Source organism: Peromyscus eremicus, chromosome 1 (genome assembly GCF_949786415.1).
Source record: "Peromyscus eremicus chromosome 1, PerEre_H2_v1, whole genome shotgun sequence".
NCBI classification, from domain to species: Eukaryota; Metazoa; Chordata; class Mammalia; order Rodentia; family Cricetidae; genus Peromyscus; species Peromyscus eremicus.
The window spans coordinates 81,287,755-81,299,783 of record NC_081416.1 but is presented as its reverse complement, the minus strand read 5'-3'; the positions used below and the strand labels follow the sequence as shown (position 1 = coordinate 81,299,783).

Here is a 12,029-nt window from a genome sequence, read left to right as displayed (position 1 = left end):
TTTATGTTTTTATTTGTTCTAGTAGGTGGCAAGTGGGAGAAACCATCAGAAATTTTGGAAATCAAGGGACAGAATTGGGAGGAACAAGTGAATAGCCTGCCTGAAGTGTTCAGGAAAGCTGGCTTTGTCATCGAAGCTTTCACCAGACTGCCGTACCTGTGTGAAGGTGACATGTACAATGACTACTACGTTCTGGACGACGCTGTCTTTGTTCTCAGACCAGTCTAAACATGTGGAGGCTCAAGCCTTCAGAGTCCACCCCTGGACTCTGCCCTCCAGAAGAGGGGCTGTGTCCAGTGATGTGAGCGGGACTGCCGCTGGGGCTGCCATTCTCAGTATCATGTAGGAATTTTAAAAGCCAAAATACTAATTCTTTCTTTGTAGTGTGTAAAGGAGTGTTTTTAAAAACAAAAACCCAACTCTTTGTGTATTTTTAATCAACTCTTTACTCAGAGTCACGCTCCAATGCAGGTCACTCTCCAATTATGATGGAAGATATTTTTTATACTTAATTGCTGTAGGGACTCATTCCCATACAGAGCAATAGTCATGATGTCATGGAACCGATAAATGGATTGTTTTTAAATAAATGAAGACTGGCAATAAAGCTGTCCATTCAATTCCAAATATTGGTTATAAGGTAGAGCCACAGATAACTCATTCATGTTTAGAAACTCCTTCTGTTACTATTCAAAAAAATGTTTTTAATCATGCTAATAAACGTTTTTGGAGATGACTCTGGCACCATGTTTAAGTCACTTTCAGATTTGAAACATGCAGGCTGAGCAGGGAAGGCGAGCTTCGGCTTGGGCATGGTGGAGAATGCAGCTTGTGGAGAACCTCAGGCAGCTTTGACATCCCTAGAATGAGCATTTAGATACAGTGCTCTAGGGAGCACCAGCCTCAGTCAGTGTTGGGAAACACCTGCTTCTGGCCAGGCTCTCCCACAGCTTTGCCCTAGATGACCTCGTGTCCTCAGGACTGAAGCATTCCATTGCATTGACTGACAGGATGCAGCCTAAAATGTCTTTATTCAGCTTCTTCCTCTTCCTCATATGCCTGCTTCCCGGAACTTGGCTTATTCCCAAGTCCTTAACTGAGTTTAGTATTTGCCAAGAATATGTATGTTTGCTGAAGACCATAGCAGACACATGCTAGAATCAGGAATGCCTCCAATAAACTCAGAAACATAGTGCTAGAGGAGACCTCATTAGCAAGATCAGTAACCATTGTGGACATTTCAAAGAGCAGACTGCTTAACCCAGAACCTAAAGTCCCAGTGGTCACAGCAGTGACAGTGCATGAAGTGTGGGTAGTCACAGTATGTCACCCAGGTGCTCATTAACTGTTCACATTTACGCATAGAAATTGTGAAATCGCAATATAACGACAACACCTAGGCGACAGGGCCACAGAGTGTTCATTAGGAGCATCACCTCTACATCCCCACCTCAGCAGCCCTCCACTGTTACTGCATGTGGGCCATGCAAATGGTTGGTGCAGATTGTTAGTGGTGTGTTCCAGTGATTTTATTTTTCAGGACATGTGATAAATGAGGTACAGATAGTGCCCTAGATTGTGAATGGAGGAATGGAGCAACCCTAACATACTTCTTTTGCAGTGGAGACTTGCTTCTTTAGCTAGCTGATGTCTTTAGGAGCTGCTGTTTAATCCTTCCAAACCAGGGACAGGTATTCTGAGGCTAGTGGCCCCAAAGCAGCTCCTGTCTTTGAAGTTGAGGTCTGTTGAAAAATACCAGAAAAGCAGAGAAAACATGTATGTTTGTGCATTCTAAAGACAATTTCTCAAGAAAATCTGAGGTTCTCCGAAGACCAGTTTATTAGAAATGCTGTTTTTTTGACTTGGAAATCAGATGTATTCCTATTACTGTCTGGGCTGGGAAGTCTTGGCACATTGTCACCATTGGCCACTAGATGGCAGTGTTGCTTACTGACTGGCAATGGTTCACCAGCCATGGACTCATGCTTTTCTCCCCAAGGATAATAATGCTGCCTTGTGTACACCATTCCTGGCATAAGTGCTTCAAACCCAGTTAAGGCTGTGTCTGAGAAACCAAGAGCTCAGCTGTGGTCAGGCAGGCTTGCCAGGTGACCCAAAAGGTGAGTGGAGAAAGGAAACACAACTTGCACCTGGAATTCCTGGTGCCCTGCACCTGCATTCAAAACCTCTGGAGTGTTGAGAGCACCGATTACAGAGAAGGGAGGGGGAGAGGACACAATGTTCCTTGCCGCTCCCCCCTTGGATGAGGTCATTAAAACCGCGACTGTGTTTTCCACCATCCCGTTTGAACTGTCAGCTGGTTTTGTTGGTTTGGTGTAGCCAGTTTGCAACAGGAAACAAGCTGGGCAGGGAAATAAGTGAAACTTTGGTGTTTCCAGTCATTAACATTGTACAGAAGTTAGGGCTGACACTACAGAGCGCAGACTTGGGCTCCTCATTGGCTTGAAACAACCAGAATGTTCACAGATTTACAGCCCAGGTATCAAAGATAAATTGGATTGGCAGATAGTTGAATAAATGTTTTTGAGCAAGCATGAGGATCCCCATGAAGACCTTGGAATCCTAGCATGTGGGAGTCAGACATCCCTGGAGCAAGGTGGCTCCCCAGGTAAGACCCTGCCTCTGTCTGTACAGTGGAGTACAATTGAAGCAACCGGAAATCAGCCTTGGACCTCAGCGCGCACACATATACCCTCATACCCAAACACACACACACACACACAGGCACACGCACTGTGCACACACACTGTGCACACACACACACATAGTGGGTGAAGTTCATATTGTATCCACCTGAAGAAATACTTCTGATGTAAATGAGAAAAATCCACCCTGAAATTGTAGTCTTGTGACAGGAGATTCTGAGGTCTCGTGTAGCTAGTGGGTAATGAGTCGCTAAGAGGCTGTGCATAGTGATTGTGGCGCCCCACAAAATGCAGCTATATACACATTTTGCTTTACCAGTTCAGTGTGTTTGTGTTGTCTACCTTCTAGGGAGGAATTCTAAAAATTGAATAGTGTCCTAATTTTGAACTATATTAAAAATAAACTGACTTGGGACTAATTCCATGTTTGTAAAAATTAGAGTTCTATCTGATTTAGCTCTTGTCTAGCAGGCCCTCATGCTCCTCTCTGACGGACCCATTCCGTGTTCCAGGCTGTCAAGTTTCCGATACTTTTTCTCATGGTCTTTTCCTATCCGAAGCTCCCGTTCAGGATGCTCCACTCCTGCAGCTGCTTTTTTTTTTTTTTTTTTACTTTTTCAAAAGTTTACCTTTGTATGTACAAGTGTTTTGCCTGCGTGTGTACATGTGCTGGTATGTGTGCCTGGTGCCAGTGGAGGTTAGAAGGGCCCCAGGTCTTCTAGAACTGGAGCTGTCCATTGTGAGCCATCATGTGATTGCTGAGAATTGAACCCAGGTCCTCTGGAAGAGGAGCCAGTGCTTTTACCCACTGAGCCCCCTCGAGCTGATTTTGTTTTTAAATTATCAGTGCTCACTGAAATAGGATGTCATTTCTTTTTTCCATTTTTTATGTAGTCAAATACATGTAACATAGGTTAACCACCAACCATTTTCAATGATGTTTTGTGTAGTCTAATGAGGCAGTCTTTCCTCTCATCTGTCTCTAGAACACTTCATTTTGCCAAACTGGAAACTTCATATTAAATGACCAACTCCATATCCAAGTTCCATCCTTGTATATACTAAGGGAAATAAGTGAGTCAGTCTCAGTCTCTCTCCCTCTCTCTCTCCCTCTCTCTCTCCCTCTCTCCCTCTCTCCCTCTCTCTCTCTCTCTCTCTCTCTCTCTCTCTCTCTCTCTCTCCCCCCTCATTTAAATCAAATTGCCATTTAATTTCACACACACACACACACACACACACACACACACGCATGCACGCACACGCAAAAAACAAAACACTATGATTCTATATCTGCAAGGAGCCTAGAGTCATGAAAGTAGAATGTTTATCCATTTGTCTACTAATAGACACTCGGATTGTTTCCACATTTCAGATGTTGTGAACGATGCTGCTGTGTTTATGAATGTATAATTACTTCTTTAAGACTTCACTTTTGGGGAGCAGATACCAAAAGTGGAACTGCTGGATCATATTGTAACTCACTCTAGTTTTTTTAGAAACTGCAATGATGAAATCATTTTATATTCCCACCAGCAGTCCCCAGAGTTCCAGTTTCCCCGCATCCTTGCCAGCACTTTTTATTTTAGATAGTAGGTGTCTAATGTGTATGAGCTGATACTGTTTGGTTCTCATTCCCTAGTGATGAGTGCATCATACTTTTATAGTTCAACTTGGGGCGTTTGGCTTCATTTCCTGGTAAAGTGCACTTTGTAAATACTGGTACCGCTGAACAACAGAATCCTTTTTCTCTATGAAATCTTAGACCTCTATGGAGAATTGGGAGAATATTATTACATAAATAGAATTTAAGAGTCCCTCTGGGTCTGAAAGTCAGTCTGACCTATTCAGATGAATTAATGCCTTCAGTATAAAGCCATTTTAACATTACTTTCAGTACCTGTAATTGGTAACATAACATTGGATGTCTGCACTTCAATTCTAGAACATAAGAATAGATACGATGCCCAAATGCTGTTGTCAGCCGCCCTGTTAGGATTTCACACAATAGTGATTTATTTTTGGGGGTGGGGTCTTGCTATGTTGCCAGGCTGGTCTCAAACTCAAGGGTTTGGAGTGATCCTTGTATTCCGGCTCTTTGAGTGCAGGGAACTGTAGTTTTGTGCATGCCTTGGCTGGGATATTCAATGCCTGTGAGCACCCAGCCCTCGCCCAGCAGTGGGTTGAAGTGGCCAGGACTATGTGGCCATCCCTGAAGTTCACAGTATCAGTTTCTTAGCACTTGGGTTTCACACTGACGGCTGTTAATGGTCACAAAGCCCTGCTGAGCTTTTGCATTCCAAATATCATGCTAACTAGAGAAAAGAAAAACAGCCGAAAAGAAGACAGTGAAAACAAGCTTCACCTGTCCGGTTTGTAGCCAAGCGTACCTCTGGTGACATTTTGGTAGGTATCTTTGCAGGGTTCCCTGGTGCATGTGAGGATGTGCTGGCCACGCGTCTCTACATGCCGTAACAGATGCTTTTATTTCTCTAGAAGAAATTGTGCAAAGCTCACAGGTTTCTAATCAGAAGCTGACAAAAGATGCAAGACATTTCCTGTCACTCAGGGCTTGAGAACAAACCGAACCAAAGCCTGGGGGACAAAAGGATGGTTTTGAGGATATTGGAGAAAATAGAAAAATCCATCGATGGGCATCAGAACACCTCAGTGGCTCCTTTCTGAAGAGAATGTTTAATTTTGTTGTCACAAAATAATGTAAAAATTAGGATGATTGAGATGTTTCATTAAATGGGAGAATTGCAAGAGAGCCTCCCGGGTCCATAATTATATTTTCACTGGGTAAGATGAAAAACAGGTATGCATAATCTCACTGGTACAAACCCATTATTTTAATGTATTTGTATCGCATTTTAATAAAAGCACATATATTAGTAGTTGGCTTTTTTGTTTTAGAGATGAAAGGATTTTCGTGTGTGTGTGTGTGTGTGTGTGTGTGTGTGTGTTTATTATATGATCTTTCTTCAAAGACTGTTCTTCCTTGTGGGGATGAGACCCAGGGCTGGCACATGCTATGCTCATTCTCTACCACTGAGCTGCACCTGCAGCCCAAGACTGTTCTAATGGGAAGTATTCTCATGCCGTCGGTGGATGGTCATCCAGCCATGGGCTTGACGCTGAACACATAGGATGGATCTCCCTGCTATCATTGTGTGCATCTGTTGTGGCCTTGCTAGTAAGTTTTTTTTTTTTTTTCTGGAAAGCTCCAAACTTTTTTTTCTTTTTTCTCTTTCTTTCTTTCTTTCTTTCTTTCTTTCTTTCTTTCTTTCTTTCTTTCTTTCTTTCTTTCTTTCTTTCTTTCTTTCTTTCTTTTTTATGCATGGTGATAAAGTAAGGAGCTTTTCTCATTCAGCTTCAGCAACTGCAGACACGCCAGTCTCTTCCCATCCATTCTCCTGCCACTCCTGGATTCCACCTCCTTCATGCACACCTCAGCCCACTTTACAGTTTGTAAAAGTTAGAGACTTTTTTTGTTGGTTTTTGAGACAGGCTTCACTGTGCAGCCCTGGCAGGCCCAGAACTTTTTTTGTAGGCTAGGGCAGGCTGGCCTCAAACTCAAAGAGATCTGTGCCCATCACAGCTGGCTAAGATGGGACTCTTAAAAGAGCCTGCTACAGTGACCACATCTTTAGACAGGCCGACTACCAAGTATCTAGCGGCCACATGACTCCAGCTCTATTTTTGCCGTTTTTTGAGACTGGGTCTCACCTTCTAGCCCAGGCCGACCCCAAATTCACAGCCATCCTGTCTCAGCTATCCATGTGCTACAATGACAGGCATGCGTCACTCCTCCCAGCTGGACTTTGAATTTTGAATGATGTCTTTGAATCTGGAGCCAAATAAATTCCCTGTATTGTCATTGGCTGCTGTCTTCAGCGAAGCCAACCTCCCATCCCGGGAGATCCCAGGCAATAGGACCTTGGGAGGGAAGTGGGCGGAGGAGCTGTATACTCCCCGTGCAATCCAGAGAGGTGTGGCTGGGCCCCACTGCGGTGGGACTCAGAGCCTTGGAGCCTGCAGCTTAGCAGGTGAGGACTCTTGGACCAGGCGCTGGGGACAACAGTGGATGGACGGTAGGTGGAGTGCGGGTACCTTGTAGGTTCCTAGGTAGCCTTAGGAGGGCGAGAGGGTGTGTGTGTGAGATGACACTTCACAGAAGGCATCAGGACCTGCTTAGTAACGGTCAAAGCAACAATCAGAGAGACACCGTTTGAAGGACACCTGCAGCAGCCATAGCACCAGTCATACATAATAGCTACTGCTGTCTGAGTCCTTCGAGCCAGGCTGGGCTGGGAGCTTTGGGGATGTTAAAGGTGAGAAGGTGAAGTTTAATGCTTGCCTGGCTCTTGTGAGAAAATGTGAAAAGATGGGTCCAGTATACCCTGGATACATACTTAGTTTACTTTTGCACTGGGAAGTGAATGCAATCCCCACACACATGCTAGGTGAGCAAGCTCTCCCATTGAGCTATCCAGTCTGCCACCATACATTTATGAATGCCCAAAAACATGTTCACATGCCACCTTCACATACAAAGATGGAAAAGGCCAGAAAGGTTAAGGAATTTGCTTAATAACACACAGCTGGGAACTGGTGGTCCAAGTTAAAGCTGTGCTCTTATCTTGGGTTGCTGCTGGGTCCCTGGGTTTGGGATTTGGGGCTGTTGAGCATGTCTGGCATTTGCAATCCCTTAGCTAGCCCAGACCCGGCTCTGTCACCTAGTAGTTGCAAGGCTTTGATCTGCTCACTCGGCTTCTGAGAAATACCATTTTCATTTGTGAAGCAGGCACAATGGTAGTATTTACCTCCAGGTTTCTGCAAGTATTCAGTGTGACAGTGCGTGCCCAAGGCTGGCCTCATTCAGTGTTCACACTGCCATTTGCTTGCTGTGTGAGCTTTTCAAGTGTGTGAACTCACCTGTGAAACAGCAGGGTAAACTCAGGGCTGGTAGAGTAAGCAGGGAGGGACCCAGTATGGAGGACACCTGGTGAGGAGAACACCCACGAAGTCCCATCTCTTCTCTTCTCACTTGCATTTTGATGATGATCAAGGCAGACATGGCTGAGAGTTTGTGTTCCGGGTAGAGGGGGTAGGTACTTAAAGCCCCGGTATCTCTCCCCACAAACTCACCATCCCCCTGACTTCTGGAGTCCTAAACTAGGGCGTCCCAATATGACGTACTAAAGTAAAATGCTAGTTCACATAACTCGGATGGGCTTTCTTTTGCCGTAGCCATGAACTGTCTTTGCTTGTTTTGTTTTTGGTTTTGAGAAAAGGTTTCACTATGTAGCCCAGGGTATCCTGGAATTCGATATATACGCTAGGCTGGCCTTGAACGAGCAGTGATCCTCCTGACTCTGATGCTCTTCAGAGTACTAGGACTGGATTACAGTCACTTGCCATCACACTCAACTATGAAATGATACCTTTTATTTATTCGTGTGTGTGTGTGTGTGTGTGTGTGTGTGTGTGTGTGTGTGTGTGTGTAAACTCTCCCAATTAGTGTCTATGGGCCCATATTTGGTGCTCATGCTGCAGACTTTACATGGAACTGCCTTACAACAGCAGTAAACTGTTGGTAGATGTCTGGGTGGCATGTCTCAGCTTGAAGGAATCTTCCTAGCATCACTTCTCATTTCAGAGACTAACTGCCTGGTCCACAGCCCAAACAGCTTGTTTCTGGCTCGCCTGTGACGTGTAGGTTTTGAGATGTTAAATTGGGAGCCGCTCTGTTCCAGTCTGAGGACAGCTGACTACTCCCTCAGGCAACCTCTGTCCTGAGGAGCTCTGAGGTCTGTAATGACTGCTGCTGTCTTCATCTGAGGTTCTGCAGGGTGGTTTGGTGGAGAAGGGACAGGGCCACAGAGAAAGCTATCAGCTGTCCACCACCAAACGGTCCATGCCTTCCTTGCCCAGCTCTTTCAATTCTTTTGACCAGCCCTCTACAAGAGAGTACCCCAAAGGGCTTTTAATTAAAACCAAATCCCCAATTGGCAGTGGGCTGGGGTTTCACTGGACTGAAGACATTCAGTCCCCAGAAAGAGGAGTGTTTAGTTCATTATTGTAAACCTCTCATAGAGGTAATAGGATCAGTGCAGCTGGGCACAAGAAGCCTCATTGTCTGGGGAATCGGAGGACTGTGAATAAGGCTGATGGCCCAGGGCCATGTGACCATAGAGAAAAAGGAAGGAGGCAAAAGGCTCCCCAACCATCCAGATCCGGGAAGTTGTTGTTAGAGCTGAACATAGCAGCTCCCAGGAGCAGCTGGTGGGCAGAATGCTCTAGAATGCCGTGGGCTCTGGTTTGCTCAAATCCTGTTAGAATGCAGGGTTTTGGTGCCTGGGTGGTTTGAAAGTGTCGTGGTCTGTCTTTGTCCTGGAAAGTCAAATGAGCACAATTGGTTTTTGTTTGTTGTTTGTTTGTTTTTTGATATTTGCTATGGAGGGTCCCTAGGGACAAAACAATCCATTGACGTAATACGTTAGGCAATGCTGTGAGGGTTGGACTGGGCAATGCTGGGGTGCCTGTAATTTCTAGATACCACCAACCCATCATGGGGTTTTCTTTACCACCCGAAATTCCTTCTAATACTGAAAGAGGGTGCTGTTGTTACCTCACGACTGGAAAAAACTGAGGAAAGTTCCCCTTTAAGGTTCTTAGTCTCATAAATAAAACGATTCATAAACAGATTCAGAAGGAAGGTAAAAAACAGTTATATTGGAGTTGAAGAGAAAAACATAGAAAGGGGAAGCGAACATCCCAGCAGCCACCAGAGGGAGAGATGGAGAAAGCTGTGCTTTTAAGCTGTAAATAGCTTCTCAGGGAGGGACAAGCTCTCCTGAGGATGGAAGTGGTCTAGTGAGCGGAGGGAAGAGCTCAGAATGCTCCTGGCCATGCTGTGGTCTCCAGGGGCACCCTTCCCCGTGGTGCGGGGCCTTCTTTCACACATGCTGTATTCATTAGATGAGGCCAGGATAAGGAAGTCTTCCTCTGCAGACTGGCTTCTTTTGTGTTAGTCTCATCAAGCTTTCTTCAGTCCTTAATCTCCTGTCACATCATCTCCTCTCTGGGGTGTGGCCTGCCTGGAGGTCTCAGCAGAAGCAAAGCTTCTGCTTCATCATGCTTCTGGTCTTCATCACGCTAGCCTCAGCATCCTGTGTGCCTTCCTCTTGGTCACCTCTCTTACCTGAGGTCTCCCCGGCACTGTGGCCACTCCTCTCAGTTCTCTTTCTTGCTTCTTCCACACCTTTTTTACTTCAAAACAAAACAAAACAAACAAACAAAACCCACACCCCAAACAAAACAGCTTCTACGACTGTGTTTAGAAGAAGCTGAGATGGGGAAAATTTCAAGCGTTTACACAAAGAAATGAGAGCATGCGTTGCTCAGTGGTGGAGACGGTGTCCGGCATTGCATCGTTGGGGATCACAGTGTGTAAAAACCGTTGTGCATGCTTATGCAACCCAGATACTACAGGTCAGTCCTGTCATGTGGCCACTCATAGTCAGATCCGGCAAAAATGTGCTGTATGGAGTTTCTGTTGCAGACACAATGTTTCACAGCAAATTCCATTATGTATTGTATTTATTGCACGTGTAAGAGTGGGTATGAAAATGTAAATTTCATATGTGGGATGTTTATGCTGTGAAAAAAATTATTCTGTTTTTTAAAACCATTTAAACAACCATTTGTGCGTCGTCATCAATATCCTCAAACACAGGCAGAGCCAGGCGGATCTCTGTGAGTTCGAGGCCAGCCTGGGCTACCAAGTGAGTCCCAGGAAAGGCGCAAAGCTACACAGAGAAACCCTGTCTCGAAAAACCAAAAAAAAAAAAAAAAAAAAATATCCTCAAACACCGGAGTCAATCAGTTTATGAAGAGAAGAGGTTGATTTTAGCTCACGGGTTTCAAGGCTCTTCCAGGACAGGTGAGCAAGCCTCTGCAGTGAGATGGCTCATGGTGTCTGGAATGTTTAGTGGATAACTGCTCTGCTCACCTCATCAGCCAGAAAGAGGGGAGCTCCAGATCCCACAATCCCCTTTGAGCAATACCCCACTGACCCAAGAACCTTCCATTGTCTCCTCTCAAAGGCTCCATCACCTCTCAAGAGTGCCATCCTGGGCTCTGAGCCTTTAACAGGAGCGTCTGGGGGGCCTTGGTCATTCAAACCACAGTTCCATTCTTCTCATGAGCTGTGTAAATCAGGCAGCCATGGACCAAAGGTGCTGACCTCCCATTAAAATACCAGATGGCTTACCAAAGCGACTTGCTGCCAGCTCTGATGACTAGAGTTTTATCCCTAGAATCCCCATGGTGGAAGGAAAGAACCACTGCAAGTTGTCCTCTGACCTCCACAGGAGCCCAGTGGCATGCTCCTCGAGATAAATAAGTGAGTGCAAAACTGTATTAGGAGATGAGGGCTCCTTAGAAAATGTAACAACACAGTTGCATCAACAGATTTAAAAATACTAGTCACTATTCTTTTAAATATGCACACAGTCAGGGCTCAAATTTTTTCTCTCTTTTTTTTCTTTTAGTTTTTTTCATGACAGGGTTTCTCTGTGTAGTTTTGGTGCCTTTCCTGGATCTTGCTCTGTAGACCAGGCTGTCCTCGAACTCACAGAGGTCCGCCTGGCTGTCTCCTGAGTGCTGGGATTAAGCACCAACTGCTGTCTGGCTCTTTTTTTTTTTTTTTTTTTTCTATAAGGGGATCAGATCCCATTATAGACGGTTGTGAGCCACCATGTGGTTGCTGGGAATTGAACTCAGGTCCTCTGGGAGAGCAGCCAGTGCTCTTAACCGCTGAGCCATCTCTCCAGCCCCTCTTTTTTTTTTTTTTTGAGATAGAGTCTAGTAGAGAGCCCAGGTTGGCCTTGAACTTGCTATGTAGCCAAAGAAGACTTGAACTTCGACTCTCATGCCTCTCCCAAGTGCTAGGATTCCAGGTGTGTGCCAGCATGCTGGGCTTATGTGACCCTGGGAATTGAGCCTGTGGTTTTGTGCATGCTAGGTGACTGGGCCACTTTTGCAGCCCAAATTATTTTTTATTTATTTATTTATTTATTTATTTATTTATTTATTTATTTATTTATTTATTTATTTATTGATTTGCTTGTTTTACACCCCAGCCTCAGTTTCTGCTCCCTCCTCTCCTCCCAGCCACCCACCCTCACCCCTTCTCTGTTCCCACACCCCAATCCACTCCTCTTCTGTTTCTGTTCAGGAAAGGATAGGTCTCCCATGAGTATCAACAAAACATGGCATATCAAGTTGCAGTAAGACTAAGTACCTCCCCATGTATTACGGCTGAGCAAGGCAACCCAGTACCCAGTATGAGGAGTAGGG

At 45.1% G+C, this 12,029-nt stretch overlaps 1 protein-coding gene across 5 annotated transcripts in view; it reads left to right on the top strand.

Annotated features, from left to right (window-relative positions):
- Positions 1-736, top strand: part of Mettl9 (methyltransferase 9, His-X-His N1(pi)-histidine) — a 47,829-nt gene extending 47,093 nt beyond the window's left edge. For 2 of the 5 annotated variants that reach the window (XM_059267530.1, XM_059267509.1), the window contains exon 5: positions 23-736. In XM_059267530.1, the coding sequence (XP_059123513.1) occupies positions 23-228 (206 nt within the window). In that variant the 3' untranslated portion in view covers positions 229-736. The remainder of the gene's footprint in view (positions 1-22) is intronic. The other 3 variants (XM_059267520.1, XM_059267545.1, XM_059267537.1) reach the window with 3 other exon arrangements.
- The last annotated feature ends 11,293 nt before the right edge of the window (positions 737-12,029 follow it).